The following is a 23,586-nucleotide window of genomic DNA, read 5'->3' as shown; positions in this document are numbered from 1 at the left end:
CATCCACTGCTAAGGCATAATTTACGTTTCTTTTTGTAATGTGAGAAGATTAACATTATGTAGAGGATAAAACAAGCCTTTATTCCCTTACCATTTTTTTGTGATAGTTTTAGTTTATATTATCAAGATACACAAAAACTTATGAAATTATTGCAATAGTTTTCTAAGACAGTATTTTAAAATACTGTTTCCAAAAGCATGCATTGTACAATCCATTGCTGATGTCTAATAATCGTACCACAGCATTGACTGTTTGCATCTAGCATTTAAAAATGTATTTCTGAAGTAGTTTACCCTTTAAGTAGTAGGTACAAAAGCTTTGCCTGCTTGTATTAGATTTTCACTTAGAGGTTGATTGGTTCTGAGATCCCTTGCCATTTTTGGTATAGGTAGGGCAGTCTTCTTACTCTGTTGTCTTGTATGTTGTCAAATACATGAATCCTAAAATGTGGTGAGAATACACCATCTCCGTGTTTCTTCTGAAGGGATGTGAATGCCAGAAAGAGAAAAAAGCTTCAGTTCTGATTCTCACACCCCTCCTGCAGGGTCCCCCCCACTGCATTTGAATTACTTGCAGACTGAATTTGAGGAAACTACCAATCCACTTGACAGAACTTCGGGGAAAAAAATTATACAATTAATTCTTTAGTAGTTGTAATGTATAAAATCAATTTGATTCACTTTGTCGTGAAAGCATGACCGTCCTTTTTAGGTATTTATGATTACCTCCCAAACCTATACTTACCCAAAATGCGATACTCAGTTTTACTATATGTGTTCTGCTAACATTTAATCATGCTGGTGTTTCTAATTTTTAATTACCCTGCTCAGAGAAAAATCTTTTGCAATCTGGCTTTGTATTATTTCTGGTCTGTTTCCTGACAAAATGAGACTTAGATGACTGCGCTGTTTGTCTTGATAACTTTGGAACCTTTTTGTCCAAATTCAGCAAATGTGGAGATCTTGAAGTTGATTTGCTACAAGTTTCCTATATAAAATAATTAGTGTCCGAGAAGACGTTTGCAGTCTTATGTCTGTGCTGAGATGTGGGCTGTGGTTCTGAGTTTTCTCTGGCCTGCCAGTGGGTTGACCTTCTCTGCTACAGCTTGGAAGCATGGATCAATGTGGGGCACTGTACCCTCAGTCATGTGGGAGGTGTATTAGAGGATGAGAGGGGTCGGCAGAAAAGGGCACCATCTAGTTCTGTGACTTGACCCATGCTGATCAGAGCAGACAGATGCCTAGCAAGGTAAGCTGGTTAGGCTTGCACAGCAAACATCAGCCTCCCCTTCCTGCATCCTCTCTCCTCTCCCTCCCTGCTCACCCACAACTGTGAGTTGGTGAATCCCATGTAAGAAGACAGGCAGCAGCCTGAGGGTTTCACACAGTAGGAATGACCCTTTTGGCTACCTCCTGTCATTAGGTCAGATTAAGTGTAAAATGAAGCTACTTCCTTACTCTGTTTTGGTTTATTTTTCTGTTTGGTCCCCAATTCTACTACTGTTTTAAAATCAGCAAATCAGGGCAGTCCTTTCTGTTAAGATTCCTGTCTGTGGTTCAGTTACATCTCACCTGAACTAACTTTTTATGGAAGAATTCCCTTCTTTATGTAATGGTTTCCATGTGTCTGTTGAATCAAGTTTAAATTTATCGTCTTTGGTTTCAGCTGCGTTTTAATACCATCTGCTTTTTTGTCCTTCTTTGAAACAAGAGAGATGTGAAGAATAAGTGTTTATGTCTTGATTATGCTCTTAATACAAGTCAGTGGATAACATCCAAAGAGAAGATTTACTAGACAGAAGTTCAATTTCGGCTTTGTAGATTCATTAAAGAAAGAGCTGTAAATGTATTATTTCTTCTGCTGGACCTAAAACTTTGATTTTTAATGGCCCTTGTATTGATACTAGCTTTGGTGTAGAGATATCTATTTAACTTTTCTTTTTGCTTTCAGTGAAATAATACATTAAAGGTGTTCTGCTTGTAGGTAGGAATATCGTATTATCCAGCCTGTATGATTTCCATGCCAAACAAAATTCAGGCTCCGGGATGTTTTCTCTGAAAGGTCATTGGAAAGGTGAGGAGCAGAGATGAAATGATATCATTTCATGTTTACATTCATTATACAGTGCAGTAGTGGGTTGACCTACAGGAAAATAGATCTCCACATTTGAATTCCTTCGTAACTTCCTAAATCAATTGCTAGTTCCTTCTGCTGGAGGGAATTTTAGAAAACTATGTAGAACTGGCAGCAATGTAGGTAGCTATTACTGTGTTCTGGTTTTGAGGGCTATTTATATAGCATGACACTGCAGCAGTATTATTATAAGCAAGAGGTTTGAAATATGTATTCGAAATGAGTTTGTATCATTATCTCTGCTGGATGTTTTCTCAAAATTTTTCATTTAATGCGTTTTAGTTTTCACACAGAGATTTCATGTAATCTGCATGTAATCCCTGTTGGAGAATGTTGTTAATATTCCATATAACTACCTTTTTTATTTCCCCACCTTAACTGCCCTTTTCTGTTTCTCCAGCTTTTTATAATTCTATCTACAAACTTGTTTGTGTGTAAAATTTTCCTTCAGGCCAGTGCTGACACAACTCGTTCTATTCTTATCTGTTTCTATGGTGTTTCATCCTTTATTGCTTGGTATTTTCTTATACAATTTTCTGTGGTTGTTATAGCAACAATAAATAGCAAATATGTCAGTTTTCAAGTGACATTGCTACTTTTAAAATATTGCATGATATTAAATTGATAAGCAACTTGATAACAACCAGGTTAATAGGTGTTCAGTTCATAACTAGGTTTCCCTGTGTGATACAAACCATCATATGCTTAAAGACAAGCTCCCAGGATGGCTGATGTTTGGAGATATTAATGTCAAAAATGACAGAAGATTTTGTTTAAAGCAAGAAAAGTTGCTTGTGTAGGAAAGAGGAAAGTGGTTTGAGATGGAAATGGTTGAGGACTGCAAGGAGCCAATATCTGTATAAATAAGTAAAGTTTGAAAATGCTATAATCAAATTACATATTTAGAAAAAAAGGAACTGATGAACCAGATACTCAGGTTTTTCTATACATTGTGCTACGTTGCTACTTTAAAATCTCTCTTGATCTATTTGAGATTTTAAAATATTTAGAAGTCATTACTTGCATTCATTTTGCCTTCTAACAAGGCCTTTGATGAATTTAGTATTCACCTGTAATAAACCAAATTTTTTTGTAAATATAATCTGATATTGATTTTCTTCTTACAGTGTTGTGTATTATCATAAAGTATATGGTATGTGTAATTTCAATTGTAATTGCTGCACATTAACACTAGTTTTTAAACTGCTCAATATGGTGATGTTTCCTACTTGTGAAGGATGTTAACATTTTTAAAATACATGTTTTTTTTTTAATTGCATCATTCTGCAACATAAGTTGATTTTCATTAGCATCAGTTCAGGAATATGTAGCGTGTATTCATGTGTTTTCCTGAGAGCAGGACTTTTTTCAGTGGTGTGTCCTGATACATGCAGTAACTGTATCAAGAAGGAATCCCTGTGTTGGTAAATTCATGTGTAACTCAGAAGGTTTGGAACATATAGGCAGTCTGTTTGACAGCTCACCCTGTGTTTCTTTGCATTTGTATTCATGCATATGCATTAGATCCTGCTGGTGAAGAGGGCTTTTTCACACACTCTTCTTCTGACAAACTCTAAACAATGATACTTAATAGATGATCAAACCCATTAACTTGTACCTTGTCTCTGTTCAGTTTTGTGTCTTTGCACTATGCCATTCAAACTGAGGAATAAGTGTGCTGTAAGCAAAAAACTGGCTGATGAATTTTAAATAAATTGCAAAAGCATTTAATAGCGTCGACATTGGTAATTTGGTCTTTACTTTGGAAAAGCACTACTCTGAAAATGGTCTTAACAACGGAATTGTATTTACAAGACACTGTAAATTGAAATTAAATTCTATTTGGCTTTTAATTGTTTTTGAATGTGCAGTTGTGAAACATAATTTCATTTAAAGATAAGCTGCATAACAACTGACTGAACCGAGCCCAGATTTTTTCTGAGTACTAACACCTTGCATTGGAGGAATGCATTTGCCCGGCTCGTGTTTTCCTGATGCTTTTTGTGTGGCCTGGGAATGAGGTAGATAGATTGTTTGGAGCAAGTTTGAGCATAATAGGAACTCTTCATTATTTCCTGCTCTTACAGTTGAAAATAATGTAGATAATGCCCTTAGTTTTACTTCTGTTTCCAGATTATGAATGCTACATCAATTATAAAACCTAGATTATACTCCCAACAGGGCTTTTCAGGATAAGGATTTAGATTTGAAGTTGCAGCCACCTCGAAATCAAATGCAGTTTGTGCAGCTTTTTGCTATTGATACATCATGCAATGATTAGAATTTTATAATTATTTTTCTTTACTGCTACAGTACAGTGATTTTTTATTTTTCTTGACTAATTTAAGTCTAGAAAAGTGAAACATATCAGAATGTAAACAATCAGTAAATGAAGTGAAAAACCAGCAGGGAGTAGAGAGACCAGAAGTATTCTTACCAAAACTGGAGTCACATCGTATGTGTACAGGGTTTACAGAGCTCAGACCATTCCGTAGCTGTGGGCTCTGTAGCTGATGTAATTCACTCTAGAAATGTGAACATGGAGTAGTGAATGCCAGAACTGCAACTGGTATTAATTGACAGTGCTGTCACAAAAGCTTCCATGGTACCTGTTTGCACTGAGGTTAGCTCTGTCTAATGCTTTTCCTTCATCGTAATAAGCTACAACTATATCTTTACATTTATAATTTAAAAAAAAACTGAATAAACAAACTAATGCTCAAAGTGTGTAGATTGAATGCTTTGGATCTTCCTAGGAGATAATACTGTGCAGGTAAGAAGCTAGTTTTTGGCTTAATCACATGCATGTTTGAGTCATAGGCAAAATATTTGATAATAAATATTTATCTGGCAAATTATTTTGGCAGTTCTGGACTCTGTAAGTGAATATGCCACTGAGTCATTGAATCTTGTGTAATAAATAAATGGGGTTTCTGCATGGAGTAAGCATTATCCTTTTCACGAGGTGTATTATTTTTGTAGAATAGTCTCTTTTAGAGGTTAGAATTAGAATCAGTGTTGGGATTGCCTGCTTTTCTTATTCATTAAGATGCTCATGGCTTTTTTATTATTTACTGTTGCTGCTAGTTGTACTTTAGTATGTGGGCCTTTCAATTCATGTGTTTTAATTATTATCTTGTTCTTAGTCTTCTTATATTTCTTATAGGATATTTCTTAGTACATTACTTGTAGTGTGAGTAGCATGTAACCTGTCTTTGCAGGAAAAGATACTGTGTGTTATTTAAAAGCTGCAAGCTAAGTAGTATTATTTGATTGGCTATCACTTTCTGTATTCATTAACTTATTTTAGTTATAGTTTAGTCCAGATTAGAATTAGATTAGAAGGAAAACAGTAGCTGTACTACATTCAGAGCTTTGCAATATGCATTTCCCCAGGTTGGCTGAAGATTATGTGGTAATCAGTGGTTCTTTGATTAATTTTTAGTTCAATAATTCAATGCAGAGCTGGTGCATTTCATCAAAAGAAGAACTGAACATGTTGGTGAAGCTGCAGAAACTTCAGTGTCTGGCTGATTTGTAGATAAGACGTCAGTGAAACAGTGACGTTGTTAGGGAGAATTAAAGTATCCCTTAAATTCTAAAGAGATATTCCACAAATCTCAGTTCTTGAAGATGGTAAGAAAGTTTCAGAGCTGTTTTGATCATTTTCCCTGACATGGGAGCTGTCATTACATGGCAGGGGGCTGGGACTGAGCCTTGCCCCCCAGTTGCCTCAGCTCCCTGTGCAGCAGCCATGGTGGTGCTCCCTCAGCAAGGCCCGGCTGTCCTCTTCTCCCTTGGCCCCATCCCCAGGCCTTAACCTATGTGACTTTTGTGCAGCAGGAGTCTCGTTTCTCTCTGCTGTGACTAACAGCTCAGTTACGTTTCTCTGCTTAGCCCTGGCTTTGTCTAGTTGCTGCATTCAGCATCTGCCCTTTCTGGTTTTTGGACTGTAGATTTTTTCCTGTTCATTTCGTACCAGAAGTGGTTGAAAGCTATACGCTGTTGCACGTGCCTGCTAGAATGCTTTCTGCTTGAAATAAAAACCAACAAGCAGTATGTCTATCATTCTCCCATTTATTGAAGGTGATATGTTATTTTCCTAGAATAGAATAAAATAAAATAAAATAGAATTTTCATAGAATTCTGAATAGGCTGTTTTAAACTAAAATGATTTTTCTTTCCTGTAAAGAATATAATTCAAGGTTCCTCAGCAAATAAAATAAGAATTTGTGTGTGCGTTTTGGGCTGGGGAAATGCTGCCCCCCACAAACTTTTTCCTGTCTAGAAAATCTAGTTTTGCTGGTTTTGTTTTTGCTGTAGTTTGCGCTATGAACACTCTGTATTTCTAAGAAGTTTCAGATTCACGTGTACTGTCTTTCACCAGGACACTGAGGTTAAGGTTTAGAAACTCTCCTACCTCTTCAGGTTAAACTCTTCTTTGTGTCTGTGGTTAACTTCTGCATGGATATATCTTGTATGCCATACAGAGATCCTGATTATTCAAGGAACTTCAGTTTTTCTTTTAAATATAATATTGAATTGAGCTATTATGTAAACTTGCTATACATTACTCATTATGTATTGCATTAATTTGTTTGATTTGGTACTGTTTTCTTTTTAACTTCAAAACTTCTATTTCATATTATTTATGCTTTTAATTGTACTCCCAAATATAAATTTGCATCTACCAAACATTTTAGCAAAAATGGTACATCTTTATTGTTTTATTATTTTACCTTTATTATACTTAGACATCTTACCTGGATTAATTCAGGTAAAGAAACAGATCCCAAATCATTTGTATGTCAGTAGTTAATACAGCTTGTACTTGCATGTAGATTAGTAGAACTTTAAAAAGATGCAAAAATCTTGTTTTTTGACCATTGTATAAGCGATTCTCTCATGGAGAAATGAAATGGCAAGGAGACAGTGCCAGTTTGTGTTGAAAAAAACATATGGAGTAATATTTGCATTTATATAGGTGAATGATAACTGCAGTTTGCTGAAATGGGACATGTAGTTCTTACAACCTTAAGCGTGCTGATTATGAGAGAACTAATTATGAAAGACAAACTGCTTGCCCTGGAGATCTACACATTAATATGAATAAAATGCTTTTAGTTACTACGTAATTAGTACACTAAAAACTCCAGTTATGTAATTCATTTTTGTTTTAAAGCTGTGTATCTATGTGGATTATATCTGAAAAACTATTTTTTCATAGGTTTGGTTTTTTTGCTGTTGGTTGTTTTTTTTTTGTTTAAGCAATAAGGGCAGAGGAGAGATCCTGTATATTTTCAGATCTGGTGTGGTAGCTGCTCTGTTCTCCTCACTGTGTGGATGTATTTGCAGCTCAGTTTAAATAGCACAGTGGATACCCAGATGGAGGGCTTTTCCTAAGCTTTAGATTACCTATTCTGTTGGGAACTCCATTAAACATTCACTGTTTTTTTCATGGCTAACTGTAGCTTTACATGCCTGATAAAGAAAATCAGAGTACTTAAAGAAAGCCAAAATCTTCTCTGAGGCATTTTAAATGGCAAGGTATTTGCCTGTGATACTCTTAAAAGTCATTTTGAAAAATGTCTGTGATGGATGGTGCAATTCTGAAGAAAGGACAATAGCAAATTACAGTGTCGTGCTTCAGTAGATTCTCTTGTAAGTGTATAATGTTACAGTACAGATCTCTAAGTGACAGAGGCAAAAAGAAACGGAATAAAAGTTGCTGTTTTTTTTGTTTTTTTTTTCCTTTTGTACACTTCTAAAGTTAAATTTTTATTATCAGATACTGAGAAAATGGTCACACAGTTACTTATCAACGAACATTTTTGAGCTACCAGTTTTCTGGGGCACATGGCTTTCAGTTTATTTACCTCTGTTCAGTTGCTTTTTATGTTTTACCCCTTTTAGTGAAAATTATTATAATCCAACCACATGAACATCATATTCTGTAGTAAAAGCAGTGTGAATTATGTTTGAGCTGCTTACGATATGATCAAGCATAAACACATGCTACTTGACTGGTGTTGTCAGGAACTGTGGAAAATTGCAGTATGCAAGAGTTGTAATATCATTGATTTTTACACAACTCTTCATGATGATTTGTGCTTTTCTGTAGATTTCAGTTCCTGTAGTCAGTATAACTCATAAAAGCTTTAAGTTCTTAGATTGGTGGGTTTTTTTCCCCTGAACATTTTAATCTTTGCAATTTCTAAGCAGAAACATTTAAATTCTAGCTCAGAAATAAAAAGAGAGGTAGACAGACCTAAAACTGTTGTTTTAGGAATCTAGTTTTTCATGGTAGTTTAATAAAGATGAAGGACCCAGCTCATAATTTTTGAATTTTAGGATTGGCAGTGCTTAATGTGCGAAGAGGAAAAGCCCTGGGTAGTATGCAAATCATAGTATGCTTTAAAGCTATAGAAAACTCCTTTTTTTTTTTTTTTTCTCTTGGTGGTTTGCTATTCATATGTAATACTGTCTGAAGCTGAGAAAAGTCTTCAGAAGCTGAAAAATGATGATAGTAGGGGAGATTGAGCTTTGTGTTTTGAAAACAATATACAGTTTTAATGTATGAACAGTGGAGGTTTGAGTAGTAAAGATAGGAATTAATAATTGAACATTGATATATAATATTTTATTCCTAAAAGGACTTCTTAAAAGTAAGCGAAGTTGTCTTGGTTTAATTTTCTCTTAATTCTATGTGCTTGTTTTACCCCTCCCAGTGCATAAAGTAGTCCTGTGGAATGAAGTTTAGGTTTTGAAATTTTACGTTCCTAGTTCTTTTCTCCCAAAAGCAACAGTAGTAATTGAGATCTTTTTTATATTTGTATAGCCTCGTATTTTGTGTTTTGCAACACGGAAACCAGCTCCCTAACATACAGAAATAATTGCTTTTGCTCTACTCTCTGTTATAGTTGGTTTGCTTGTGAGTGATTTGCCTCCTCCAGTGACAGCAGGGGTAGGGATGACAGCGGGTCAGAGCTCTGACATGCAGCCTGACCAGTACAGCAAGGAGGGGAGAGCTGCTGCTGAGCACATAACAGCAACTGTGACATATTCCTTTGCATGCAAGGATAAGAAAACTACTACATAGGTGAGCTTTTGGGGTTTGGGTATGAACTTTATAGACTGGAAAAATTCGCCAAGAAGGCCCACCTTTTGACTCAGGGATCCTGACTCAAGTCTAACTTGTTATATTAGTACAAAGGATTTTAAAATCATCAGTGGGTCTCATTCAGTAAGAGAGAAGAAAACTGCTCAGCAAAAGTAAAGGAAAGGCTACAGTGGAGAGAAAGTTTCTTTTACCCGAGGCCACTAACAACACAGAGCAATCCAAGGCATGCACTGGTTAAATCTTAGAAAGTGCTATAGGCAACCCACTCTTGCAATTGCCATAGAAAATTGTTGTTGTTAGCTATTCTGTTGATAGTTCATATTGTAGGAATTACTAGCAGATGGGAAAATAGATGACTCAGAATACAGTATTAGCAATCCATATTTTTTTAATCAAAGGCTTCTATTAAGGCATGTTGCATCTGTAAGATGTGTTTAAGCAGTTGCTAGGAAGAATTTGTTTTTTTCAAGTAAATACAACAAACTTGATACAAATTATTTTTTGATCAAATATGTATTTTCTTAACGGTTTAAACCCCGAAAATGCATTTGCTTGTTTTCATTGCACCAGCTTAATGGCAGTATTCCATAATTTAGTTTGATAGAATGGACTTTTGCAATGGTAATTCATGCATTATGGAATTACTAATGAAATCTAATTTTATCATATTGAAAACATCACAGGCCTAGAGCTTTTATTTACCTCTGTTAGCTGTCAAGGGTGGATTAAGACTGTAGTGTGCTACCTCCACCCAAACTTTGGATTTCGCCCCCTGAAAAGTTTGGATGGCTACAGATGTGTGCTGGCCAAGACCAGCTAACGAGTTCCAGATTCTTTTCCAGACCCCTTCTCTGCAATTCATGGACTGCAAGCACCGCCAAGTATCTCAGATACATTTCCTTCCTCCTGACTCCTGTGCTGGACACAGGTAGTTAGGATTCACATTGCACCGCTTGTCTTGATGACCTTTGAAGGTCCACATATGATTGTGTGTTATCTCCTTCCTTCTCAGCTTATCAATAAAGATTTCTGGTCTGTAGACATGAATGCCTATATATTTTCCAGTTGCATGTTCTGGCTCGAATCTTTGTCAATATGGTCTGATCAGGGTTGCAAACAAAATATATAAGGTACGGTGTGGGTCCTCCTGCAGGCAGGAATATTGACTGCAAGTAATTATTTGTCTTGCTGAACATAACAATCCAAATGTAGCTGATCTGAGATACACTCAAACTGAAAAAGGTAGAAACTGTTACCCTTCCCTTGCTGGGGTTTAGTTCTGAGAGATGACTGCATCAGCATGGGAGGAAGAATTCCTTCTATGTCACTGTTTGAAGATGTAATAGAAAACAAACAGCCTGAAGTCGGTGTTGACCAGAATGAGAATGTTTTCTGCATAGAAAATATTCCAATGAATCTTCTATCTTGCATTATAGCACTGGATTATTTTTTCTTCAGCTGCAGAGCTTATCAGTGCTTCTTAAAAACCCAGATAACTGTGATTAGGTGTGGTCCCTGCCAGCTTCACACCAGGGAATGTACCTTTCTCTGGAGACTCAGTAGCTCTCATCTGTGGTTTGATCACAGCTTGTGGATGTGCCTGGAACTTTCCCAGACTCTTGATTGTTGCTGTATCCCAACTTCAGTTCTCTGTAATGAAGGTGATCAAATTAAAAGAAGGTTGCTAACAATTCTGAATCTGTTCTGCTGCTTTTTAACTTTTGCACTCAGCTTTTTTGGAGAAGTTGCTTACCCTGTAATGAGTAGGTTGAAAAGTGAACCAGGAGGAGGCAAATGATGGGTGTCCCATTTGGTAAAAGTTCGAGATGAGCTATACCAGGTTTCCTCACTTCTGTTTACTTAGAAGAGAGCGTGCAGTGAATGGTTGTGTTGCCTTTTCCTAGAAAATAATAGTTCAGCTGCAGGATTAGAAAGATATGCTTTGGTATCTGAAGGGTATCAGTGAAGACGAGTGTTCCCATGCACCTTGCAGATGCTCCATTCGCTGAAGCCTGCCTCTGCCTTGGGGCTAAACCATCTTGACACTGATTGTCATCTGATTGTGAGCATCTGAGCTCAGAAAGAATGTGATTGATTCTCTTGTTTGGAGTGGCAGAGATTAAACTGTCACCGTCAGACAAATAATAGCTTGATTACAGAACCACTGTTTTTGCAGCTTGTAAAATGCTATCAAAGTATCATTTAAAACCTGTTTGAATTCTGGTTGCTTGCAGAGAATTTCCCATTTGTGTTGGTAGCCCTTCTTTCAACAAGGCACATGGGAAATTAGCTATGGCAGTTTAAATTGTGAACTCTTTACAAATGGAATGCACGAGAGTGCCAAGCTCTATCGCTTTAAGAAACTGAATCAAAATATTCATCATGCATGGGAATAAATTGCATAGGAATAATTACACTTCCTGTTTGAATTGTTTCTGTGCATCTCATTTAATATATTTGCTGTTGCAATCAGTGCTTGGGCTTCTGCAGTCTTTAGGGTTCACGAAAAAATATCCATGGCACAGAGAAAAGTCAAGAAGCAAACATTCTGAATGAGGAGATATACGTGTGTTGCACAGAAACACTTCCTAGAGTGAGCTGCAGCATTTCAACGTGATTAAGTGGTTTTCTATAGTACATAGAGCTCTCTGACCATTACTGTCTAATCTAGCATCTGATGTCAGATGGATGAGATTCATAACTCTGTTTTCAGATTCTTAATTTCCCTTTTTTCTGTTATTTGCTTCCTCTGTGTGTCCCAAGCATCATCCGTTCATACAGATGAGCACTGCAGTTTCCCATGTCCCCTGGGTGACATGACTGAGATCATCCTGAAAGATTCTTATTCTCTGGATTTAAAAATTCATTCTCTTTGTATTTTAATTTCCAGCGCAGCTGTCTGTGATCCTTTAAGAATATTTAATTCCATTTGCTGGCTCTGTTTCTTGACTAAAATTTAAATAAAAACTCAGCCATCGCATTATTCTCTGACAATTTATTTTTTTTTTAAATTGTTTTTTTTTTGTGCAGAATAGTTATGTGATCACATAAGCTTGAATCTGTTACATGCAGTTTACACTTGATGTCTGCAGTGGTGATTCAGAGGGAGTAAATGGTTGCCCAAGCTGGCCTTAAGTAGACACAAGACTTCATCAGTGTCATTTTTCACAGAAAACTCACACGAGTGGTCATTGATGGTGCTTGTCTTGGTCCACTTGCTAGTCCATGGAGCCACAAACACATTTCTCAGATGTGCTAAAAACAGTGGTTTTTTTGCTTCTCTCATCTCTACTGCTAAGAACCAGTTAAAGAGGGGAATCAGTGCTGTTGTATCTTCTGATAGTACTGCAAATTCGCTCATCTAGAGAACATCTTCTCTGAAAAGTTTCTGTAATATGCTAGTAATATTTACCAATGGACTGAAAAAGAAAGAGGTTGGTTTTTTTTTTTTTTTTTTTAAAGTCTTTTCTTTCTCTGAAAACTGAAGGAAGTTTTTCTCTAAGAGTCTTGGTGACTGAAGAATGATGATTCCTTTCCCCCATCCTTTTTACATTTATCAGGTGGGAGAAATGCCATAAACTGAGTGGAGGCAACTTCTTCCTTCCTAAGATGCAAAAGGTGCCATTTGTCCTCAGCAGAGACAGACATTGGTTATGGGGTTTCTGAAGCTGATGCTGCTCTGAGGGTCTCTGGTCCTGGGGATATTTTGACTGCTGACTTTAATTCTGACCTTCTTAGAAATCTTTATCATTGAAACAGCATTGAATGAAAATAGGCATCTTTTTCTATGTGCTCTTCTATGCATTTCTGCTCTTCACTCCATCTTGGTTATGCATTTAAGTTATTTGTTTACTATGTATGGTGTAGTGTATCAGTAGAAATCATAGTGCTGGGGTTTGGACTGTATGTAGCAATATGTGTTGCTAATTTATATGCCTCAGATGCTGATAAAAATAAAGATCAAAAGTAGTATTTTCATTCCTCAGGGAAAGCAGATCAGACGGTGCTGATGGAAAAGTGCTCTAGATTCATAAACTAAGCATTGACTCATTAGTAGGTTGATTCAGAAAATGTATTTTTTTTTTCCTCCTGAGTTAGGTGATATGCTTGTTTGCAATGCCAGCATGTTTGCAAACACAGTATAGATCGTCCCTTTCCTAACATCTTTGAAATCTGTTGATATTTATCACACTGTGTGAAAAGTAATGGACACACAGGCAGTTCCAGCAAGAGAGAGAAATGAAGAAAGGCACTGGACTTTCCCGGGAAAGAATTACATAGGGCAACCAATGGAAGGCATTTCAACAGTGGATCCTCCCTGCAAGAGCAGATGGGGCATTGATACCTGATGTGCCCCACTGCCTGCCGGGACCCTGGCCTTTGCTTGCATACTTTTTGTGTGACCCATCGCTCTTAACAAATGAAATGTAATGAACTCTTTTAACACTGTGAGAAAACATTTTTAGAAAGAAAAGAGCGTGGTAAAAGGTAATTCCCTCCCATGAATTCAGGAAATTATTTTGTGTTATTTAAGCACCTTGCTGGCAGATGCCTTGACTAGTTCTGGCAGCAGTCTGTTCAGGAGTACAGGTGTCTTGTCACTCTGGTCAGAGGGTACCTCTAAATATCTCTCAGATTGTTTCTTACAGCACTTGTCTGTTTCTTAAGGCTTCTGTGAGAGACTGAATTCGGTAAGAAATATTTGATTAGCCAGTGTAATTTATGTGTGTGAATATAATCTTGTGTACTATGGCGTGCGTTTATTTTCAGCCTAGGGAGTTTAATCCTAGGCCTGTATTTATTTGCAGTCTAATTACAGGGTGTTCAAAGGGATTTTTTAAATTGTTTTTATTTTTATTAACTGTGCTGAATGTGTGTGTGTGTGTTTTCATATGCTGTTACTTACTGTGGAGCTTCTGTCTATATAAACAGTAATTTATATATGTACACACAGGGTATGTAAAAACACACTGCAACTGTAAACTAAAGGGTTATGAAAAGTGATGGTTTTCATATTGCTTATAAATAGTTTGTAATCTTCTTCTGTGTTTTTTGTTTGCTTGTTTTGTCCTTTTTGCAGTTGAAGAATCTAAGTTTAGAAGAACTACAGATGAGATTAAAGGCTTTGGACCCTATGATGGAACGAGAAATTGAAGAACTTCGTCAGAGGTACACTGCAAAGAGGCAACCCATCCTGGATGCGATGGATGCCAAAAAGAGGAGACAACAAAATTTCTGAGTTTGTTTTACTTTCAGAGATAATGCTATGAGTCAGTGTGGACACTGGTAATTTTGTAGGTCTGAAGGAATTTTATTGTGAGAGCTTAAAAAAACAAACAAACAATCTTTTCATTTTTCCTTCACAAGCAATGACAATTGGAGCAGTGAAAGAACACGTGGTGTTCTGCAAAGGGAGTGAAACACATTACCACTTGTTAAATTTTCAAACGTTTAATGTAATAGAAGTTTGGTCTGTTACTTCCCAGTCTTTTTCAGGTGTATTGTGGTAACTTTGTGTTGTACATTAGGAGGTGAGTTGTGGGGCACCTGGAACTATTTCTTGATTGTACAACACTACAGAGCCTTATGTTGCAATATACTTTTCCTCCCACTTAGTAGCATATTTATTGTGTAATCTTTGATTATCCTATTTATTTTATGCTTGTTTTTTTTTTTTTTTAATTAGGAAGTATTTGATAATATTGTGGAGAGAAGAGCTAGACTAGATGAAGTTAGTATTGTAGTAGAATGAAAAGAAGCTCACCACTATATTATCTTTTAATACTCCAATTTCAGCAAGCATCCCAGTTCAGGACAGCACTTGAACATGTGTTCAGTCCATTCCTATCAACAGAATTTTAAGCATAAAGGAAATAATAAGCACATGTTTTTCTGCTCTCCTGAATGAAGGATTGTGGCTGCAGTTGAGCAATACAATTGTTACACTAGAGAGCATTCTTTTAGAGAATATTTCTGTCATTTTTACGCACACAGAATGGTCTCTCATTAAACAAGAAAACAAGTGCCTAATTGGTTTTGATTTTTCTATTATTCAGGAGAAGCAATGCTTGCAGTCACTCCTGCAGTGTAAATTTCCAATTGCTATTGCAATTCTGACCAGTATCACCTTCCTGTTTTGCACCGTAGTTATATCCTAGTTTTATAATGAAGTAACAGCTACACTTTACACATACTGGATATGTTTTTTAGTTCATTTAATTTTTTAGCACTATTTTGAGGGAAGAGGGGAGTTATTAGTGGTTTGGGTTTGGTTTGGTTTCACATTATAGATATTAAGGGATAGTAATTTAAAAGCCAAAGAATATCAATTGAATACTTATATATAATGTAAGTACTGAAATGAAGCAAGGTATTGCAGATCTCTGAGGGTTCTGTCCTGCAATCACTAAACATACAAAATTCCTGTAGTCTTCTGAGGTAGATTTTGGGAAACCAGAAATGCAGGACCAAGCTTTTAGTATCTTTTTACAGCTTCTTCTGTCTGATTTATATTGTGTAATATCTAATACGTAGAATTTACAACATTGCAAAAGCTATTTCAGACTTAGCCAAAAATGTGATTCACTTTCTGAACAATCTACTAGGTTCTCTGTTGCAATCTTTACAATTGTTATCTTTTTATAATTAACTTTACTGTGATAGTCATACTTCTTTAAACAATACAACTGAAAAGGTCTTTACTTTCAACCTCCAGCTGTTAAGCTTTTAATGGTGACTACTGTACGGGCATCTTCTGTTGAATGTTTTCTGGAAATTAGTAATCATCTCATACCTCTTAACATTTACTGTCATCGTTTGTGGACCATTTAGATGGAACAGTGCAGATTTTGGAAATGGTACATTATATCTTAAAATTTGAAGCAAAAGGAAAACAAAAGATTTTACAATATCAGCATATTACGGCCGTGCTGGGACCAGAATTTGGTTTTGAGCTGCATTACAGCCATTGTTGTCATTGTCATTCTGTGTGTGTTTGCGTGCATGCCACACTCTGATCTGTAAACCCCAAAGTCAAATAAATTTTAATTATGATTGTTAGAACATCCTTACCCTCAACTCTTTTTATATTTCTTAAAATAACGACCATCCCTTCTAAAGAAGCAAGAACAAAGAAGATCCATAAAAATTACTTTAGGTAAGATAAATGCACCGTGTAATCTTATGCCTCACATTTATACAATGAAATGATGTAAAGTAAAAAAGTGTATAATCATATCACTGTACCATTAGATTATAATCCTAATGCAGCAGAAAATAACTGCAGCAAACACCTCCCCCATTAGTTTGATTCTTATTTAAAATTCATTCCTAATTTCTCAAATTTCTGGTGTGTGTGTGTGTCTATATGCATGTGTGTGTGTATATAAATGCATATCTGTATGTAGAAATATAGAACAAGATTATTTAAACCATCAGGAGAGGAATGTAACTTGCCTTTTGTTGGTGTTCCTTTTAAGCAGAGTGTCCAGACACTCTTGCCTTCATCATTAGCAGCTTTCTTTTCCCTTACTCTCTAAAACTTTTCCCACCAAAAAAGGGCTTTGATTTTGAATAATGTCTTTGCAGTATAATTTACAGTGTAACATAATGATCAGAATTTTCATATCTCATGTATCCTGAAAGCTTTTTAATGTAGCGCGCTAAATATGAATTAACTCTCCAGAGGGACTCCAGTAAAAGGCTGTTTTAGACTAGAGGTGCTGCAGTCTGACATCTGAAAGGTATCAGAAGATAAGGGACATCCTCTCTTCACTCCTGATCTTCTGAATAGAAGCAATTTGTGTGAACTTAGCACATGAGCATACACACATGCAGAAGGAAAATCTAAAAGTCACGGAATAAAAAAATTAAATGAAGCAAGCCACTTAATAGAAGTGGAAAAATGGCTTTTGAAACACTTTAAACTGGGTAGGTATCAGCAGTTTGTGACCAAAGAATTCTTCCAGCAATGACTATGAAGATATTCATGTTGCCCTTCTGGGACAGTGTGAAACCTGTCTTTGGTTCCAGAAGCTAGCATTCCAGACTCTAAATTAAGTGCAAGCATAATCTGTAGAAATAGGTTTTATATTAAGAGATGATTACAACTTATTTTTCCTTTCTTCTGTTTGTCCAAATGAATCAAACCATCCGTGCTAACGGCTGCACATCTCTACCGCAGGATGAGCATCTCCATAAAGGAAAGCAGATAGTGCAGTAACTACGGCATTTTAAAGGCGAGATTTGCAGAAAATCTGGTAGAACTACTGACAAGGTAACCTTCAGTAAGATTTTAACCAAGTGGTTTCTTATTTGCATCTGATTTTGTCTGTTTAGGTTTAGGAAGAAAAAGAGAAATAGTTTTGAAAAATAATTGCCTTTTACTAAACATTTGTAATAAAAGTGAATTTTTCAGGTATAATGTGGTCTTGTTGTTCATTCTAACTAAAGCTAATGTCACTAGTAATCATTAATGTTCATTTATATAGCTGTATCACCAGTAAATAACAGCTTGCCTGTATTTGCCCAGGTATTTTCAGAGGAGAGGGTGCAGTGGCTCGGGCTGCTTCTGTGTCCACCTGCACAGTATGTTGAGCTTCTCAGTATGAAAGTGGTTGATGGTAAATGAATAATGTATCAGTGCACAAGTCCATGAGGTAACATTAGTCACCATTGACATGCATTGGTGCTTCTAAATGGAATGTATTCTGCACAAATTCTGTAAGGCACTTTGTGTGCATGTTGTTTTATCAATGTGATGTGATGAAGGTTACATTTTCCTTTTAATTGTATTCATGGGTATAAAGCTAATTAAAAAGACTTTGTAACATAAGCATGCCTTTATTTCTTTGCATTTATAAATATCAAGAGCTCCATCTTACTGTAGTGTTTCTTTCTGCACTTTGAAGGCATGGGAGGATGTTCTCTAACATCATAGAGTGAGCTGGAAAATTGACTTATGGAATTTTCCGTACCAGGCTGTGGTACAACAGTGTTATGTCCACTATTGTCAATGAAGGCCTTGCAGAAAAAAAAGTCTTGGGCAGCAGGTGGTGCTTCCTGCCACTGTTTGGGGCCAGATGATGTAGTATTGCACTGCCTTGGGGGAAAGGCAAAATTACTTTCATAATAGTTCAATGTAAGATCATTACGTTGTACCTGAGGACTTGCCCCATTAAGTTGAGAACAAGTTTCCTTCACAAAATGTTTGTTGTTTTTTGGGGTGGTTTTTTTTTCTCTGTTTAGTGTATTCACTATGGAAAGGAGCCACTATTTATATGGTCTGCTCTCATCCTTTGTTTTTTTTCTTTGTTAGAGTATTTGAAGAATACTTATTCATTCCTCCTGGTTTGCTTCTCCCTGCTCAGAAAGACAAATGTGGGCATTGCTTTAAAGAAGTGTTTCCCTGAGCTAAGTGTCCTTGAGATGTTGTCCCACAGATACCAACAATAGCATTTATTCGTTTTGTCATTGATGAGAGATCATTGAAGTGAAGTCTCAGCTGCTCTGGACATGCTGCTTCTGAGACTAATGTTGGCTAACAAAAGCGCCTTTGTAGCTAACTGTTCTGCATCAGTGTTTCACACCTGACTTGCTTCCATTAATGCTTACTGTCTTTTATGTCTATGCTTTATGTTATTCAGTTGTCACTTTTAGTGGTTTTAAACAAATTATAATAATTATAACAAATTATAATTTAAACAAATTAAAATATAACAAATTATAATTTAAACAAATTATAAACAAATTTATAATTATAAACAAATTATAATTACAGCAATGCCAAGTAATTAAACCTCGGGAAGAAGCCACTGAAAGAATGTTTCCCTCTTCCTTTATTCTCCCACTCCTCTCTGGGTCATGGAGGGCCTTTACTGCAGACGATGGATATACAGATGTCTTGACATGGACAGATCGTCCATGCTGTATGGATGCAGATGGTTTTAGCAATAGTCTTCTGCTGTAGTGGCATCAAGGCTCCTGAGAACTGTGAGGAAGCAGCACAAAGCAGTGTGTCACCTTGCCACCAAGAGATGTGGCACAGATCTGGAAACTGCTGGTCAGCATCAGGGTAGCACTATATTCAAACCAGTGCCTGTGCGGAAGGAAGCCTGATGGGGGGCAGCTCATCATCAAATGGGCAAAGCCATGCTGCAGTGGCAAATGGCTTTTGGTGCAGTATTGCTCTGTTGCCAGGACTTGACACACTGACAGCATGGCCTGACACAGGAATAAGTTTTCATGTGTTAGGGGCAAACAGTCAGAGTACTCACTTGTGCAACCACATGCTAATTGTCTGGATATATATTTCACTTTTACAAGTTAATTAAGGCATATGGACTTTACTTAAGAACTAGACACTGCCCTATGCGGATATTTCTTATAGAGAGAAAGATTGTATATTCCAGAATCTCTCCCTGCCTCACTACCAGAGAGAAATACAGCTCTCCTAATCATGTTTTTTCACAATATTTGGACCTGACTGGTATCACTGGTATAATCCTTTTTCTGTACACAGGCGTGTGCATGAGCACACAGACACACACCCTCTGCCTTCTGTTCATTCCTCTGTTCCCATTATGGAAAAGTGTCTGTGGCCCTCAGATATTCACAGCACAATGCCCTTAAGATTTTTCTGCCACTTCACACCTTCCTGGACTTGCAAAGCCAGCGTGGTTACTGTTAAGGAAAAACACACGGCGACTACATCAAAGAGAGAGACCAAAAGCTTTTGGTTTGATTTATCTGACACTAAGCCTTTAGTGTGATGCATCAATTGATATTTCATTTTTATTACAGCACAATTGGGTATACAGACTAAACAGCGAGAGGTGTCCTTTTGATCTCTCCCAGCACATGAAAACAGGTGTCACAGTCCAGGGATTATGTAGGTCAGAGATTATTTGAAGAAGGATTAAGTAGAGCTACCAATTTTCTTAGCAACCATATCCAAAAGCATGAGAATCTATTTAAAATGCAGGCCTTCTTTCAGATAGGTCACTTATTTGTCATATACCGATTCCCTGCTGAAACTATGGAAGAAGGTTAGAATTTTTAAAGTTTTATTTGTGATTAAAAAAAAAAAAAAGCAGAAACAGATCAAGCTATGTACTTACAGATACAATTAACAAAATAACTTCTGAGTCTCCTAAAATCCCGGTGAGTTTGTTGTTGTGGATTTTTGCAGAGTAACGTTATTGAGACCATCCAGAAAATAGTGGAGTAATTCACCAATGTTCAACCATTTATATGCACATACAAGTAATTGTAATCAAAGTCTGATTTACCTCTGCAAATTAAGTAGAGGTCTCTAACGCAGTGAGTACTGGTGCTGTATTTCACTAAATGCAGCTGCACTTCTGAAACACTGCTCTTACTCACTGCAAGAACCTCTCCTCCTCTTAGGCATGGGAACACAACCAGCAGTGAGTTGGTAGCCCACTGTAGGTCTATGCTAGAAAGGGCTGAGGGACCATACACCTCCCATTTTATTTTCAGTTACCGAGGAAGGCGTATCCACTGCAGGCTGTTCAGGTTTCATGCATGTTCCTTTGCTTTTGGGGTTATTTATAGGCCACAATTAAAAGTGTCTGAGATCAGTGGCAATAATGTGTTAGATTCCATCAACGCATTTCTCCTACTTAGTGTAGCTGTGTTCTGTTGACACGGATCCATGAGTAGCCCCCGAGTATGTTATTATTGGGATAAATAATCAAGAATTTCTGTGATCGTAGGACCAGCAATACAGCAGACCCACATCCCACTCATTAATGCAAATTTATTCCACAAGTGGGTATAAGTTTGAAGCCTTTTAAATGTGGTTAACACTGATTTATTCAGCCCATCAACCGGCACAATTTTTATACATCTCACAGCACTTATCTTCAGTTACTGCCTCCACAAAAAGCACAATAGTTAGGTCCTATCTTGCAGCTGAAGTAGGAGGAAGTCTTATTAGCAAAGCGTTTGACTAATAATTTATTTTGTAGACAGATGCTGAACGAAAGTGTTTAGTTCAGCTCTTTGCTCTAGTAGAAGGAACAATGATTAAGTTGTATTTAAGAAGAGATTACTCTTGTGCTTCTGAGCTGCCTTCCAGCTTCTGCAGTGATGTATAGAAATGGAGTTGCTCAGGACCAAATGTGTGCAGCACTGCAGCCCCAGCGGCTATGGGGTTTGCAGGAGTTGTGTGGCTTTGCTTTCCCAACACTTGCTTGTTCTGCTTCAAATACTGAGGGGCCACCACTCTGCATTCAGAGCTGTCTGTTGCTGCCAGGAGAAAGGGAAGGAAAACCTTCTGACACCCCAGCTCTCTTCATTCAGGATCCATTAACTCTGGCAAAGTACACAGCCGCTCTCTTCTATGTTCCTGCCATGTCTAGGCTGACCTCGCTTTGTGCCTAAATGGAAATCACTGAAGAAAGCCAAACACAGCAAAGCCCACCTGCTGCCCCCACCTCGCAGCATGACTCCTGTCTCCTGCATTGTTTCAGCGCTGGGACAAGAAGATTCCATCTCAATTTGAGATGGTCTTACTGTGAGAATCTGACCTTGCCAGTAGCACAGGACAGAGGGAGTCACATTGGGAAACTGGTTGGGAACAGCCCACTATTCCCATAGGGACTTGCAAGCATCACCAACCTCTTGTTGACCTCAGCTTTCTGAAGGGTATACTCCCACAGTGATAACAGAGGGGCACCGTACTGGGAAAAGGCACATCCAGAGAGGGATGAAAATATTCAGAAGAGATGATGTTTGGGGTGTTCAGTGAGAAGCTAAATCCTACTGGTACCTTGAAACAAATAACAGTTTGAGGTGCTGATGTTTCTTCTATGTTTCTCTGAAGGGTCTGGATGCATTCGCCTGTCTGTTCAGCCAGAGGCATGCATTCACCAAACTGAGGACTTTCAGGTTTAGGGTTGTGCATACTGGGGCAGATTGATGTCTCTGTGTGCAGTAGAAGGTCCGCCACAGGCTGTGAGGTGGTTCTCCGTATGCTACCCTACAGGAGAAGTGAATGCCAAACTGACTGCCAGCAGCATCATGCTATTTGGGAGACACTTTCTAGACTGCTTGGAGGTTGCTTCTTCCAGCTAAAGGCCCATATCTTTGTGTTTGAACACTGAAGGAATCGGCAAACCTTGATTGATGTGATGGGACAGACAACTGCCTTGAGTGCCCATACACTGTGGCTGACTGTAAATTATTCTCAGCTGAAAAGCATAGGTTGGTGGTGGGTGTTTAGATTTTTTTAGGAAGAAGGCAGAATCTGTAAAAGATGCTTCAGGACTGGATGGGAATGTTGCTCAACTCTGCTAGAATAGTGGGAAGCCTGCAAATATGTTACAGAAGGCCCAGTTAATTTCTGGTGTAACTTATGAGGAAGTCAGGTGCATAAACTGGGAGAAAAGAAGAAAAAGAACATGATGAGAAAAAAATAGTTTGGACTCAACACCTCACTGAGGGCTATGAGTAGTGACTCTGGGTTGAATATTGTTTGAAAATACCATGAAAGGTAGATTAAAGTCAGGAGTGTTGTGAAAGGAAACGGATAACTGGGAAAGCAAGAACAGCTACTCCAGGGGCTTTCTGCTGCTCATGTGTGTGCAGCTGGGGCCCACCAGGAGAGGGGCTGTTTGGAAGAGATGAAAGGTCATGTCAAATTGATTTAGTACCTACAAGTGCTATTGGTGTGCTGCTTAGTCCCTAATCGGTGAGGTAGAGAATGAGAAGTTGAGCTATTTGCTCAACTAAAAAATGTGTTTCATCTTCCCTACCACCCCAATTAAGAGCATTTTTAAAAATAGAAATTTAGCCTGATGTATACATTTAAAAGAAACATACCTTTACACAAAGGTATGCTTTGTGAGGAGCATACCTCACAATATATATACATAAGGAGAATATGTATATATAAATACATTTTCCTTTGTATATGCTCACAATACCCTGAAATCTAGATTTATTCTTAACCCCTGTATTAATGCACTTTTTTTGGTATATTTAATTTCCATAATGTGGCACAAAGCAGAGTTCTTGAATGAGCAGTACATTATGGGGACAAGAAATGCAGCAGAATAAGCACCAGGCACTGTAGTTTCCTGCAATCCCGTGAAGTCTTGTACCAAAAGGAAGAAATACTGGAGTATAAATTTGGAAAATTAAATGCAAAGTTCATTGTTCTGAAGTTTGCACTGTGAAGGAGATTGTGCTGCATTATGTGAAGAAAACATTGCTTTATAAGTGAGTACGATAATCTGCAGGGAAAGAGAGAATTTGCAACTGATGAAAGTATGTGAATCATAAACCAGGCAATAATACAAACTCTGAA

The 23,586-nt window shown here is 37.4% G+C and overlaps 1 protein-coding gene across 2 annotated transcripts in view; it reads left to right on the top strand.

Moving 5' to 3' along the window:
- The window catches only part of STK3 (serine/threonine kinase 3), a 134,511-nt gene extending 116,424 nt beyond the window's left edge, over nucleotides 1-18,087 (top strand). For both annotated transcript variants that reach the window (XM_031591054.2, XM_090137831.1), the window contains exon 11: nucleotides 14,335-18,087. In XM_031591054.2, coding sequence (XP_031446914.1) covers nucleotides 14,335-14,493 — 159 coding nt within the window. In that variant the 3' untranslated portion in view covers nucleotides 14,494-18,087. The remainder of the gene's footprint in view (nucleotides 1-14,334) is intronic.
- The last annotated feature ends 5,499 nt before the right edge of the window (nucleotides 18,088-23,586 follow it).

Source organism: Phasianus colchicus, chromosome 3 (assembly GCF_987193195.1).
Source record: "Phasianus colchicus chromosome 3, bPhaCol1.hap1.1, whole genome shotgun sequence".
In the NCBI taxonomy this organism is placed as follows: Eukaryota; Metazoa; Chordata; class Aves; order Galliformes; family Phasianidae; genus Phasianus; species Phasianus colchicus.
The sequence above is the reverse complement of the archived record's forward strand: the minus strand, read 5'-3'. Positions and strand labels throughout refer to the sequence as shown.